The 16,201-nt window shown below is 31.5% G+C and overlaps 2 protein-coding genes across 2 annotated transcripts; one reads left to right on the top strand and one right to left on the bottom strand.

Moving 5' to 3' along the window:
* Positions 1 to 2,420: 2,420 nt before the first annotated feature.
* LOC137918689 (tyrosine-protein phosphatase non-receptor type 13-like) lies at positions 2,421 to 6,318 on the bottom strand. The gene is made up of 2 exons (XM_068761566.1): positions 6,165 to 6,318; positions 2,421 to 5,675 (listed from the first exon to the last, which is right to left on the bottom strand). Exon 2 carries the CDS (start codon positions 5,669 to 5,671, stop codon positions 2,468 to 2,470), a length of 3,204 nt encoding a protein of 1,067 aa, XP_068617667.1. The 5' UTR covers positions 5,672 to 5,675; positions 6,165 to 6,318; the 3' UTR covers positions 2,421 to 2,467.
* Positions 6,319 to 6,756: 438 nt separating this feature from the next.
* On the top strand, positions 6,757 to 12,130 carry Vti1a (Vesicle transport through interaction with t-SNAREs 1a). The gene is made up of 5 exons (XM_068761806.1): positions 6,757 to 6,955; positions 7,451 to 7,509; positions 8,577 to 8,697; positions 10,158 to 10,363; positions 11,546 to 12,130. Exons 1-5 carry the CDS (start codon positions 6,862 to 6,864, stop codon positions 11,693 to 11,695), a joined length of 630 nt encoding a protein of 209 aa, XP_068617907.1. The 5' UTR covers positions 6,757 to 6,861; the 3' UTR covers positions 11,696 to 12,130.
* The last annotated feature ends 4,071 nt before the right edge of the window (positions 12,131 to 16,201 follow it).

Raw genomic sequence — 16,201 nt, 5'->3', positions numbered from 1 at the left:
TATTTAATTTGAAACTTAAGTTCAATTAAAAATACTAAATGTTGATTGCCATTGCAAATGACATAAACATATAGGCAGTACAACACGAAACGAACTCATACGAAAGTGAAAGGATATACTATATACTTATAATTGGTACGCAGTTACTACAGGACGTTGACTTGTACTTGATACGAAACAAAATCCTTGCAGCGCAAATATAAGATACAAATGGTGTTTCATTAATTATATGCGATAAAGATATATTAGATGTCTTCTTATATCGAAGTTATATTAATTTTAAGTTATATAAGATGTAGAAATGTCTCGAAGAGCTATTGTTTATCTCCTCTCGTTAATTATGATCTGTACTCCGATTGTAACATCAACTATTTTAAAATCTTTGTTTAATAATTTCATTTTGTTTATTTAGAAGTAACCAAATAATTATTTTACTTGTATAACATTGTTATTCTTTTAAGTTTATCATATATTTGGCAATGATAAATCATATTACATAATAACTAAATAACCTGTTTTACGGCTTTCATTATTCAATCATATAAATTCAAAATAAGAATGTAAATATATCATAAAAGAATAATATCAACAAGCGTAGCCCGTATTCCATAAGTATAGAAGGTTTCATGTCAAATTTACAAGAAACATCGGAATTTGTTTATTCAATAACAGTATTTTGAAGGAATAGTTGATTTTAAATAAGATCTGTCAATGCAGAATGAAAAGAAATATTATGCGCGCGCAACACGCATCACGGTTAAAAAAAATTAAAACACAACATTGTATTGAAGTAACAATGTGACGATTTGAAAATCATTTAAATATTATAAAATTATCAAGTATTATCAGTATGTTTTGTAAAACATAGTTTTAATATTATTTTGGTTTCTGAAATAACCTTCATTGATATTTTCCTTTTTTTTCGTATTTTTTGGAGATCGAGTTTGATTTGACCGTTATAAATTGAATGAAATAAAAATGTAGTCAGAAAACGCTTAGACCTTTTGATGTTCTTATTTGAACCAGCTATTGCTGGATATGATAATTCTAAAATATTTTGAGGACATACAGGAGTGTTTGAGTTGTTCTAAATTTGTTTCCAAAAATATTTTCTTACAATGACAAATTTAGCTAGTAGTAACCTTTATTCTTTTGCTATACATAAAATCAATATTGATTTGTAATTTACTCTCAATTAAAACAGTATTGAAACAATTATCCATGCGATCCATTATCCTTATCCATTTATCGCTTGTCTAATTCGATAGAAAATATTTACGGAAATCAAAGAAATTGTATCCTATTTTCCATAATTGTGAATAATATGCCCGTTCGTTCTTGTACAACTTTAAACAAACATTTTGCCATTAAAGTAAATGATATAATTTAATTTATGGTAGTCTAGGAAATATATATTTTTACTGGGGTTTTAGTAACCGTGGCCTTGAAAGGGAAAAGGAGACCACAGACCCAATTTCAATTGGCCGCTATAGGGTTTTTTATTGTGCTACCGAAAATGAAAAGACATGAACCCCCCCCCCCCCCCCTCTGCGTTCACAGCAATCATTATATTACGATATATTTTTTATTCTTAACAACGAAGGTTAATAGCATTTATGACACAACGGTATAACCATGAGAGAGGATTAACCTTCGTCGTATATGTCCTATGTCGTGGGTGAATAGAGCCTTATATGTAATTACTTTGTCAACCAGTATCTTTGATATCTGGACGGAAAACACAGGTTCCGATGCTAATATGGCCTGAAGACCGAGCTGAAGAATCGGGTATGGATTCCAAAGTATCTTTTTAAGAAAAAAAACTGTTTACCTTCCAGAGACAGCCTAACCAACAGCCAGCATGGTAAATCCTACATGTGACATAGTACATCATTGCGCCTTGCTCAAGAATGGGATAGCATTTCTCCCAAAAAAAAAATTATTGCAGATATATGATAAGATTATTTGTTTGAAATTATAGTTTAACACTGTTCATAAACAATGATGGAAAATTTCTTGTAATAAATTTTTAATATATTTGATAATTATTAAGCATCTTATCAGTCGCCCAACGAGCTATGGTAAGGGTATACTCGGGATTGATATAATAAAGGAATCAGTGGAGAAACTATAGTAAGTTACAGACTAAGCCCAGTAGACTGGCAATCTGAAGTGATGGCAGGCCATGTAGCAAGCAGAATTGATGCTGCCTTAAGGTATTGAAGTCCTCAGACAGGCAACTGCAGTGTTGAATGTTGAACGACCCTGCATGCTGGTTTGCTACCAACTGGTCTTATGGGAAATTTATGGAAAGACCTATGTTTTGCAGTAACCAATGATGATGAAGCCTTTTATAACCAAAAGGCAAGTGTGTCAGCAGGAGGAATCAATAAAATCATACAATTATATATAGTATAATCTGTAATAATTTGTCATATATGTATAGTAATACAGTAAAATTAACGATTTATAAAAATATTTGCTCTTCATCTGAATCACCAGCACCATACACGAAATGTCGCCTCACAACGTTCACGTCAATTGCACTTTCACTATTGCTGTTCTTGCATGGAGTTACTGGGTATCGGACAGGTCCTAACCATCTCCGACTAAGTCCATAATTCCTGGGCAGGGCAACATTTTTCACAGACCCACTTTTCTCAGACCTTTCCAAGCTGTTCAATGATGTCTGAATTGATTTCAATGAAGACTTCTTCATCAATTCGTTTGTACTATCATCAAGGTAATCATCTGGTATGTTCATGTTGTTAGGAATACTCAAGCTTAAAGGTCTCCGTTTTGTCCTTGTGTTTGTCAGGCCACGCCATGAGTTGAATTTATGCTTATCCTTCTTCTGAGGTGTATTCTCTTGAGAGGAATAATCAGCTAAATCAGATTCTTCATAGACTTTATTTTCCGAGTAGCATTTCTGTAGGTTACATTTGTTTGGAGAATTTTCCTCACTATTTTTATTATTCATTCTATTTATTACCTTCTCTTTAGTGAGCTTTATTAACGCGTAAATAGTTTTTAGGGCTTCTTCGTTCAGTAACTCATCATCAGCAATTTCAACACCAACAAGGGGATTATTTAAATTTGTTAGGCTACAATTAAATTTTTTATTTATCTCTGTACATGACTGATAATCAACGTTAGAATTTTTATTTACATTTTGCAACACTATTAGCTCTACTGTGTGAGGTGCAGTTTGCAGCATAGCTAATGCCTTATCATATTTCAAATTCAACAATGTCTGTCCATTCACTGATATAATTTGGTCACCTGGTAAGAGTTTTTTGCACAATTCCGCTGGACTACCAGATGTTATTGACTTTATATATACATTGCCATCGGAACCTTCAGCAACTTGTAAACCAAGTGCATTAGATTTATCTCTTTCTAATACAGCGGTTACAAATACTCTTTCTCCCTGAACATACTCCATGTTATCAAGCTTTTCAAACAGAGATGTATTTAAGCAGGATTCATTGGACTCTTTATAGTTGAAAACATCAGAGTAAGCCTTTGGTGATTCTAATACATACGCTGTTGGACCTGTTGTTGTATTATATTGTCGTACTGGTAACAACTTCATGCTGTTAACATTGCAATGTTGTTTTGGTTCTAAACTAAGGTCATCTGAATCGCTTTGGGCAGTTCCTTCTGATCTGAGACAATCATTTGAACTTTTAATTGGTGAACCAAGGTTACTTCTGTCTAAGACAGTTTTCATCCCTGTGAACACCCGTGTACCCATCTTAACTCCATGTCTTCTTGGTAAACTACTTTCTGAAGAAGACAGGCACTCATTAGATGAACTTCCATGACCTAAACTGGAAGAGTTAAGGGAACTTTCACTGTGCTGTGGTGATAATATCTGCCGTAACAACTCTTCTGTATCAGGCTTCTCATTTTCCTTATTCTGTACCTTTCTCTCGCCAAAAATATCTACCCTAAATCTCCTCCTTGCAGGCCTTCTTACTCTGACAGGGTTTCTCACTGCTAAGTTATAACTGTCTTGATAATTGCTACACTCGGCCTTGGCTGAATTTTTACTCAATGGTGAACCCATTTCTGTGGATAAATATGTCAGGAAGTCCTCTTTCGCATATAATTTAAGGTATAATCTGTGATGCAGGGATGCTAACCAAAAGGTAAAATAACTCTTATTGTCAGACATTTTGAGTTTATATTTGATTCCAATTTTTGATAAACCTGAATAGGAGTTTGGCATGATGTATAAACTTTTTTTATTGTAGTAGAATGTATGTATATGATGCCAGGGTAAGCTTTGTAATACAATCCTGCTGATCACAGCACCAGATTCATCAGGAGTTTGATTATTTCGAGAATACAGTGTAATTCCTCTTGGAGCAATTGATAACCAGATATCCCTACAAAAGCCATCCCTCGTAGCCCAGACGGCTGAGTAGAAATGAGCTCCATAATCTCTAAATGTTTGCGCTAAGGTAATATAGTTAACAATAGCTTTATTTCTTTCTAGACCTTTTCTAGACTCATGAGCTCTCTTCATTCTTAATTTGACATCAGCCATATTGTTAGTTATAGCTGACTCTGGCAAATAATGTTCTAGAAGAAAATAATCAGCAGTGCCATGTTCTCTGTATGAAAATTCGCCAAATTCAATGTGTAAGGCATATCCAGCTAATAATATGAGATTCTGTATTGTAGAAGTCATTTGACCTTCAACAGTTGCTCTTCTTAACTGAAGGTAGACCCTATACCTCCATTCACCGCCTTGGATATTATTGGCGATGTTTTTGGGAAGAAAGAATTTAATTCTTAAAAATAATGTTAATGAGATTCCATCCTCTACAACTTTATTTTTTTTATGTATTTTATGCCAGTTCTCGGGGGCTATTTTTTTGATTTTGTAATCATCAGGTAAAAATACAAAATCACCTCCAATTAATGCAGCAATTCCGAGCATGAAGTTGTGTTCATATTTTTCACTATGTACGATGGCTTCAAACAGTTGACCAGCTGTTATAGTGTTAGGATCACAGAGTGCCTCTACCCTTTGACCATTTAACAAAACAACTGCTAAAACTCTCTTATCACATATAGCACTAAGTGTTAAATCTATATTTTTTATTGGTTGAGATGCCCTAACAATGAATTCTGGACCAACACAGCCTTCTTTACCTTTTAAATTAGCATCAGCCTTATAAAGCCTTGATGCAGCTCTCTGAACAGGTTTACCCCTTTTAAAGTTCGATGTTTGGACGGTTTGCTTAGCTTTATTGAATCTACCATCATCAGAATTAACAGCTGACATAGATTTTGCATTGCTTTGTATGTTAGGTTGTTCAATTTGGGTGCTTGTTGCTATGTCATAGGTGGAGTGGGCATTGCTAAGTCCCCCTAACCTAGGTGTATCAAATAAGTTGTAGACAGCTTTCCTATGGTTTTTAGCAGCTCTGTAGCTAGGGAATGGATCATGTTCATTAGGCGAACTCATAAGCCCCATATAGCTTCTTGGATGTGTGCTTACTTTCAAGTTTGTGTGGGAGGTGCTAGCATGATTTAACTCTTTATACTCAAGTTGTTCTTCAGATTTAAAGTGATGGTAGTCCATAACTGGGCTGAATGTGATAGACGCAGCTGAACAGGAACTACGTCCAGAGTCCTCATCACAATTCCGAGGCATTGCACTGTAATAAGGAAGAAATATTAAAACCATGCATATTTTACTAAAAAAGTTTTTGTATAGATTTTATACATATAAACATTATGTATAAGAGATACCTGTGCATTCAAGCCTAAATGAACATGATTACTTAATATTAATTATTAAAAACAATACGATACATTAAGCCACATGTCAGTTATGTTATTCTAGGAATTGATAATGTAAATATTACAATATTCAAGCTATAAAAAGCCTATATTGAGAGATACAACCGGAACATCTATTAAAGTTAATTTTTGTTCACTCTTTGTCTAATGCTATTCAAATGCCTGAATACTGAGTAGTAGTTAAACATTCACTAATAAATTATGCATGTCCTTAGTCAATGATCACGACGGAACTAAGAAAGAAATACGAGGATTTGATTATTTTTTTAATAAATCAGTTCCTCGATCGGTTAACTAAGAAGATCTTCACTAAATTAAAAGAATAAAATTATAACGAAACTTACGAGTTATTAACACATTGTTTAAAAAACTCCACAAGTATTCCTTAACAGCTGCTTTTTCTCGTTAAAATTATATAAAATATCTAAATTAAAACTCATTTTTCCTTAAATATTAATAACGAAATAAAGAGAACAATATTTGAAACATTAAAAACGGTCTCCCTTTCATCTACTGTAACAAAATACAAATATTTGTAAATTGTAAATGATGTTGTTCGTTGGGTACAGAGTAAAAATATTTTTTAGGAGATAAGAAAACATGCCTATTTTTATTAAGTTGTTTAAATATTGCGCGCGTACCTTATTCTAAACAAGCATTTTATGTAATATTATATTTATTTAAATGTAAATAGCAATAAATTGTTAAATTAAAAAAAAAATGTTGTTCTTAATTTACGAATAATTTTAACGCATTAAAAGTTACGCAATTTAAAGTTATTTAAATTTTGTATATCAAATAGTTATCTTTCTAATATTGTTATTTAAATAATTTTAAAGATTATTTAAATTTTTGTTAATTTTTAACACTTGACCTGTTGTACAGGACATGTCACCATGAAAATGTCAATATCAGTAATCATTTTATCAATATAAATCAGTCAGTGTCGGTGAATTCAATGTATTGTTTGTTTTTACGTGAATAGAGTTTGATCATAAATTTTCTTTGCGATGAGTTATTAAGAACTTGTGGAAGTGAAACATGGCTACCTTAATACAGTCATATGAACAACAATATTCCATTCTTACGGCCGAAGCTACGGCCAAAATTGGACGACTTAAAGTTGGCAATGAAGGTAAGATTAATTTTTATGGGATATTTTCTATGCCCCAAATTAGAAAAACTCATAAAGTTTATTAACCGATTTCTTTGTGTTCTTAAGGTTTTTCTGCTTTAGATCTATATTTATTAAATATACGAGTAATTTAATATTTAGTCTAATACACGAAAATATTTTTGAATACGATTACTTTTAAATTATGTTTTACATTTGCCTACTGATAATCTGAACAATGCTTGAACATGGTTGTTTTAAAAATAAATTTAACTTATGACTGCCCTTTAGTTTGTGGTAGATTATTGATATGCAACAACTTTGTGTACATTCTATAACACTACCAAACCTTTTATGCTTATAAGCAAAGATGCAGGTATATTAAAAACCATAAAACTTCAAGTTAAGTATTTACACATCCTCTCTTGTGTCCTAGTTTTATGAATCTGATAACAATTAAAACACATTATATATAGAAGCTATCTATCATTTGTTAATAAATTTTTTTGCTAATAGAAAACAGAGAGCAACTGTCAAGGGAGATACAAGCAAACTTCGAGGAGGCAAATGACTTGGTAACTATTAAACTATTTATTCTTCAAATAATCTGAAGAAGGTAATTAACATGTTGAACGCGGCACCAATATTTATGACCTTTCCGCACTGCTGTCAGCCACGAGCAGGTGCTCCTCTAATAGTGCAATATTACGCATGCACTGCACAGGGTTCATGTTAGATTACCTTAACGGTTTCAGCTTGCTTTTGAAGTCATATACAAAATAAAGAAAAGTTTTGGTCTTTCTCATTGAGTCCATACAGTTCAAAAATATTGTTCTGGTTGTTATGCTGAAAATTCAACACTAATTGGATGCAAGAAAGCCAAAAATATCACAAAAAAGGTCATTACATTTTATTGCATGTGCATAATCCCAGCCATACTTTTGCTTAGAATGCTTTAACAAAGCTCACTAAAATTATATTTGATTACATTTAATTCAGGCAAAAAAGGTAAACTTTTAGCTAATGTTGCTCGACCCTGGAGACTACTACTGTCCCATAGAAAAGTTCAATGCTGGACCCCAGGGTCCAACACCGCACTCAACATGTTAATTACCATTATTAACATGAAATAAGCCGTATTGCTCTTTATGTAAAAAAACACACTTTGTCAGAAAGCCTTATATAAATAATAAGGATCGATGGTTGCATTTGTAAATTCTAAAATTTTACTTGTACCACTTTCTCTTGGATATAGTTCTGTCTGTCTTTGAGCACAAACGCACAATGCATCAGCATTGCTAATTGCATCAGTTATTCTAATGGCTGTTAGAGCAGAACAGTGTTCAAGTGGCAATCATGAGCTGGTAGATGTGGCATGGGTGGGTGGACTTTCTAGGTGGACCAATGATATAGCCAAAGTTGCTGAATGCGGCTGTAAAATCTTAGTGGAGGAGGCCCACGCCTTGCAGTGGATGTCTATCTGCTGATATGATAAGTGGCTTTTCTGTTTAAAAGGTTGCTTTGTGAAGTCTGAAAACCAATAATCATAGTCCTTTAATAAGTAAATTTTTATAATAAAGATTATAGTAATGACAATATAATGGACTTTACACTTGCCATATATCTACAATGTGTCACTTAGTTGGAACAAATGGAGCTGGAGTACCGTGGCGCTGGTGCCGGGTCACGCGTCGCCGCATACCGTGCAGAGCTGCAGCGTGTCAAGGATGAGTATCGATCAGTCCTCAGCAATTCGGCAACATGTAAGTGCTTTTGACATTTTATAAATCTATACAAATAAATCAAATAGAAAAGTCTGTAATATTGAAATGTCTGCTTTTTACTGCATACATATAAATTTTTGTCTGTCTGATTGTTCCTGCTAATCTCTGATATGGCTGGACCGATTTTGAAGAGACATATACTAGCAGGTAGCTGCTGTTTGCTATAAGAAAAAATTATTTATTGTATATGGTCATAGAATAGCGGACAATTGACTAGTGTCAGATTTTTGGTGTAGAGAGAGGTTTCCTATTGTAATTTAAATAAAATACTGTTGTCTAAAGTAAACTTCATAACTGTTCCATACAGAAGACCATTCCGGAATGCTTGTATTAACAAAAGCTACATGGTTATTTATACACCTGAGTGAAAAAAATCATGAAGAGTTCTCACAGTCACCTGGTGCATGAATTTTAGTCCTGTTGCACTTTTTATTTAAGGCCCCTGTATTCGGGACCTCTCCACCCATATATTAGCGGGGACAAGGATATTACATGTCGGACATAATAATTTTTTCAGTTACAGTTTTAATTTACAAGTTTTTCTTCTTCCATTCTTCATATTATCTCTTTTTCTTTTCCCTTCATTCTTCTGTCATAAAGTCTTTCATTCCTTTATTTTCATTATCATTCACCAACTCATCGCCTTTCCTCCCTCTATTCCTTTTCCAAAAATATTACAGTTTTATTTGGTTTTGCTTATTGTGTCACAATGTACTTCCTTTATTTTATCCTTTTATCTATAATTTTTTTATTATTTTTCTATTGTATTGTTTAAGTTTTTTTCCTTTTGCATTTTAGCCAAAACATGAAGTCTGTTGTCTGTCAACAAGACAATTATTTTCTCTTTCCATGATGAATGCCGTTTGTAGCCTCGCATTTTAGCAATGGGTAATATAATATGAAGGTGTTGTGTTACTTGACATTTTTATAATACCAATTTGATTTAAAAATTAACTACATTTTCTTTTATAATTTATTATGATTTAATTGGTCACTATGCTGTTTTACAATTAACATAAATATTATTATGAATATTAAAGTTTTTTGGTATTGATACTTTTAAATGTAGTGATTAAAGAACCTTCTAGAGAAGTGGTCCCTCTTATATTAAAGACTGCTAAACGTGTCTACCTCTCGGTATTTCTTTTTGCGTTTGAATCAGGTGAGATTTAAATGAAATGGAGAGATGAGAAATAAATGTAGCAAACATATACATATATACACACACACACATTTATATATAAATATTTGCATAAGTATTTTTCGTTAGAAATCGTAAATTATTCCTTATTTGAAAAGTGATGTCACTTTGGTCTTTTTTCAGTATAATCTTAGGACATCTACCTATACAAGAAGTTATGAAAATCCAATAAACTTTACTAGTGTCAGATTTAACAAGTAATTTGTTACTCAGCATATTAATTTGTTGCTATTTACAGATAATATAGATACAGAAGAAACCTATGATGACTGGAATGTTAATGAGCAACGGCAGAAGTTACTGGATAACACAGAGAGGTTGGAACGCTCGGGGAAGAACCTCACAGAGGGCTATAGAGTTATTCTGGAGACGGAGGAGATTGGAGCAGCTGTTCTCCAAGATTTGAGTGTACAAAGAGAAACTATACAGCGGTCTAGAGGAAGAGTAAGTGTTCTATATATTTATTTTGATAATTCGAATTGGTTTATGGTCTCTTTGAAAAATAAATTTTAATATTTATGATTAATGAGATATATGAGAAAAGTTCTTGTAAATACTTCAGTTGTACATAAATATTACTAACAAATTATATATTATCATCATCACTTCAACCATCAGATGGATATCTTGACTGCTGACATGGGCCTGACCCATAGATTCATAATAATACTGGTTGGAAGTGGACAGCATCCAGTGTCTTCCATCACCCTTAATAAGATTGTCTGGCCACCTTATAGGTTGACACCCTATGCCCTACTTCAAGACCTATTAGCTGTGGTCTTTTTATAGCAATTTGTTATCTATTAAAAGCTAATATTTAAAGTTTAGGCAAAGAATTGAGGATTTAGATTTTTCAGTGATATATTTGATTTTAAAACAATTTTAAACAAAACAAAACCATTTTAATAATTCCATATGATGGGTAACTTAAAATATTATAATTATATATAATGTTGTAAGTAAACAAATTAAGATTAGCTTTGGCGTTGTTAAAACATTAATGGAAATGATAAATTGAGAACATATTAAACATGTAAGTTAAATTAAAATTTTCAGTATCTTATCAATAATATTAATATATATTACTAGTGATATTCTTTTTTTATCATATACCTTTGACTTTGTCAATAACTACAGGTTACTGAACTTTCAGTCTATGCCACGTCAGTCACTGGTGAGTGACAGTGCGGAATATGACTAAAATTTATTGCTATAACATATTAATTTCAGAATTATGTAAATTTTGGATTTTATTGAAACATGAAATAACCATGCAGACTTAAATCATAATATCTTGAACTATGCAAGGATTGTTCATAGGTGTAATAGATTTAATGGAGTGAATGTACAGGTTTTTGTTAACAAAATTTTTTAAGAAATATGTTAGATCAATTTTTTTTTATCGGAATGTAACACGCCCATAATAACCGCTGACAGTTGGCGGAGACATTTAGTAAATAATAATTATTTTAGTAATTAGTAATAAGAATTTTGAGAACACTTTACATTTATATATTATATCTTCACATTATTAATTCTGAAACCATTGAACTTTGAGATTTACACCAATAAACGAACACCTTGTAGATAATTTGGTCAACTTAAACGCATCATTTGACGTTCCAGCTCCGAGAGACAGACGAACAGCTGAATCGTTCATCCAGGTTGATGAACACGATGATAATGCGTGCCCTTCAGGACCGCTTCGTCCTTGTAATGGTCTTCCTGGTCCTGGGAGTGCTGATGTGCGCCGGCCTGTACTTCTACGTCACCTAGCTGTCAACCCGGGACTCTGACCAGTCCTCCCAGTGGGTTTATTATCTGTACATTGTGTGCAAAAGAGTGCTCTCCCTCGGCCTCCGGCTGTATATCGTTAAGCATTTCCTAACAGCTTTTATTTATTGCAAGTATAAAATGATTAACGGCTGCTGTAGATTTTAATTTGCATTTTCTAAATTATAAAATGCACTTATTAACTACAACATTTGCACTGATGGTTAAAAATATACCATTTGACAGTTGTTCTTGGCGGCAATTTTGAAATCTACGTCAATTTTTAAATCAAAACATGCACATTTTATGGCAATACTGAAATAATAAATTATTAATTACAACACTGGTACTGGTAATTAAAAATATGCGATTTGACAGTTGCTTTTGGCGGGAATTTTGTAATACATGCCAGTACAAATCGAAATATGCACATTATATGGCAATGCTGGATTAATAAAAAAACACACCAAATGTTTTTTGCGAGAATTTTGGTGGTTACATATTCGTATCTGTAAATTTAAGATAACTTATATTCTTATATTATGCTATCGTAAATGTTTATTGTATATACAATTTAAGATTAAGAGTTCAATAATATTTAATAATGTAAAATTTAATTTTATATCATTTTTTTAAAATCATCGTGTTTAAATTGGAAACTATAGTATTATTTTTAATTATGAAATTTTCCGCGAACTTTTATTTATTTGTGTTCGTATCTTAAAAAAAAATATTTATTTTAGATTTGAAATAAAATAAAGAATAGATATACATTACACTGAGGCTTACTAAGTTATTAAAAATATAGCATGTACTTGAGAATAAGATAAAGGGCTTCCTTTTAAATTTTTAATCACCGTCTTTGGTAATGAATTGTCTATGGTAAGCCAATCGGAAGATGGCAACATTAAAAATGATGTACAAGTCAAATTTTTTTTTTACAATATTACAGATTTTTATTGTTTTTTTTTACAGTAATTATTGTCGTGAAAATCAATAAAAAATATGATATTTTGTCTGTAAGATATTAAAAGATATCTAATATGTGAGCGCAAATATTTATGCGTCTCGATTTCTTTTTTTATATTTATTGGTGTATATTATAATTATAAAGAAAATTTATATTAAGAACCATTCATAAAATATGTCAGTTCGCTGAGATTAGTTTGACAGGGGCGAGACGAGGGTCAAATGTAATGCGCCACTATTAACACTTCAATGTCCATTATAGATATCATGGAATATTTAAGATAGCCTTGATTATTAAACCAATAAAATCGTTTTTATATCACATATTTAACGTTTTATGTAAAGTTCGATATTATTAAAAGAATTAATTTTTTTATGACTCTTCAATATTTTTAGGAGTTTAGCTTTTGTGACGTAATAATTACAGGGGCAATCGCAGAAAGTGTAAAATGTAACGAAGTGAAGGAAGGTTTTTTTATGAATGGCCATGACCATTATTATTAAATAATTATATAAGATATTAATAACCAAGATTTTTATGTTCGTATGTATATGTTGAATAAAATATTTTTCATTTGGGACAATGCAAGCAGTAACTTACTTTATCTTTTCAACATGCATGGTTTCTGCAACCAAGTGAAATTGCTCGTTTTGCGTCATTGACATTATTAGGAGATCCTTGATATTGTGGTGATTTGGAAAAGGCTTCCTCGATGAACTGGTGGAACTGGGTGTGTAGTTATATACCTCACATGAAACTTAAAGCTATCAATTGCTTATCTATATTTCGAGATACAAAAAGAATATAATTTATTATGAAATTACGTATATTTAGATTTTAGATTAAATTCTAAAATCGAATCTAAAATGTTTAATAAAATATTTTCGATTATAAACTTCATAATGGCGTAACGTAAATGTACATAAAATTTTATAATTCGGAATTAAAAAAAAATATTTTTTATTGTAACAGAAGCACTTTCCATAGTAACCCAACGCAGTACTTTAGTTAAACATGCATTCGAATATACGATATCTGTATGTAAACCATATCTAATTTATATATAACGTAGGCCAGTGATTTGAAAAAGGGAGGTGATTATGGAATATGTCAAAAATGTATCTTAAGTTTGGTTACAATTAGATAAATTATATTCATGATCATCACCGATGCCGTCATTTCAACAGTAGGACATAGGCCTCCCGTTTAAAATTTCCAATAAGACCGGTTTGAAGTTGCAATTTTTATCTTGCTACCTAGAATGAACATTCTACGTTGCGCCTGCTGATCCACTTAAAACCCCAGCTGCCAGTTCAATTTGCCAATCTGCCATAAACGGAGCATTACGATTATTTAGTTATTCGAAATGTCCGGAATATTCATATTACGATTTTATGACGCCTTCAACATAAATCGATTAAAATATTCCAATCATTATTATAACTTCTTATATCTTGAACAAATCATTTATTACACAGTAAATGTTAAATTTTAATCATAAATAAATGTAATTCTATATGTAAATCTTAGAAATTATCTTTGACTTTATCTTAATGGACCATATTGCATTATGTAGATTTATATATTTGTATCAAACTCATGTGTATAATATTAATGTAAAGCAAAATTTAAACATTCCTATCTACATAAATATTGCATCTTAATTTTAAGATAATTGTAACAAAATACAATTAAAATAGCATGCTTCAACTAAAACTTCTTTTTCAATAATTATAGAGGTCGCTGCTGTTTCGTATAGAGAATAAATTATTTTTGACCTTTGCAATAGATAATAAAAAGTATAAATGTTCTATATTATTCGCATGAATCACTTCTAAATTTAAAATAGTAAGCGGTGTCATTTTGACAGTTCTTATAAGTTATTAATCGTGGCCAGTAGTTGTTTAAAGTTAAAAAAAAAAAGTTACGCGTATATGAAAGTATAGCGAAGTCCAGAGTTGACATATATTTAAAAAAAAAATCATTTTTTTGTAACATTAACCGCGTAAATGTTGTTAGTAAAATAATTAGATGTGATCCTATTATAGCAACTGATCGAATAAAAATAGCTCTGCTAAATGCGATCGCGATGTCATCCCAAGCTGGAGGTCCTTTAGTGCACTATGCCATCAAGCCTCCGTCTAAACTAACTGAAAGCTTTGAAGCCTTCCAATTCAGTAGAATAAATAATACGGGTCATTGGTTTAAAATGTTTACAGCTATTTTGGATCACTCTGTATAGAGACTCTGAAATATGTTACATTATTTTTTCTATTGGAATGCGACTGGCCTATTACTTCTAGGTGTACAAAATCTGCACGGACAGACAGCAAACCATAATTAATTTTAATGTTTTAGATTTTTGTATTGTAAATACAAATCAATAACCCTTATATATACCTCTTGACTTCGCTATACCATAATACGTAAGAGGCATATACGCGAGTTCTCATGTGTATATTTTGTTTAAGGTGATATCACACTGGTGCGCTCGCTAATTATAATATTGCAATGATTTTCTTAAACGGGACATGTACATGTACATAATACTTTTTAATTTATTTTAAATACGTATTTTATTTATTAAGGATTAGGTCAACTGTTCAATGTTTGAATATAAATGTAAAATTAAAAGAATTGGAATAATTACAACTTTAATAATAGACAACCACGAAATATAGCACTTTTAAATACTATTATAGAAAATATAAAAATAAAATGAGATTATTAGCAATCTAAATGTAGAGTGAACTATGTAAAAATTAAGTTTTAATATTTAAATCAGTAATAATTATTTATATTTTCAAATTGGTTAAAAGAAATCATTTTACATAAAATCAAGCTTTAGTCTTGAGTTGAAAAATGTAAAGGTATCGTAAAAAAAAAAACAACACCAGTGTGTCATTGCCCTCAGTTGTGATTGGTCACGTGTTTGAATGTATCTAGACGCCGAGAGAATTCTAATGTATTGCGTGTAACCAGTGATCGGAATGGATGAAGTCATTTACGGATAATATTAATATGGACATACCTTCCTTCTGAAATGACATTTCGGTAATAGCAAGGCAAGTCCATGTTATGATTCATTCCGATCACTGTATTTGATTGTTGTTGAGACTGTTTAGATAGTGTATATGTAGGTAGGTCGAAATAATATCGAGAGGCTTGAATTGACAAATAAATTATTTGATTGATGTGTTACATTTTTTATGTCTAATATCCTGGTCCGCCATTTTGTTTTGTCCTAACCTTAGTCTTTCCCGCCAATATATGTTTTAAAATTGTAAAACTAATTACAGTGACGAAGAGAGGTGATTTGTGTACGAATTGTAAATGAAAAGGGTATATAAGAAAATGTAATGTTGAAAAGAGGATAGAATTGATGAAGTTGTGAAGGACGTTGTGGAGAGAATTCTAATAAAATTTTATCGAATAAAAAGCACCTATCATGGCGGTGGTACCCATATTAGAGTAAGAACAAAGTTAGGATCCCTTTCCGAAGTGGTAGTAAATTTATTATTCGATCGCGATATCAAATG

This window comes from Battus philenor, unplaced genomic scaffold (genome assembly GCF_028537555.1).
Source record: "Battus philenor isolate CCGP_79_NKW_IND1 unplaced genomic scaffold, ilBatPhil1.0.hap1 SCAF_15, whole genome shotgun sequence".
Taxonomy (NCBI): domain Eukaryota; kingdom Metazoa; phylum Arthropoda; class Insecta; order Lepidoptera; family Papilionidae; genus Battus; species Battus philenor.
The sequence above is the reverse complement of the archived record's forward strand: the minus strand, read 5'-3'. Positions and strand labels throughout refer to the sequence as shown.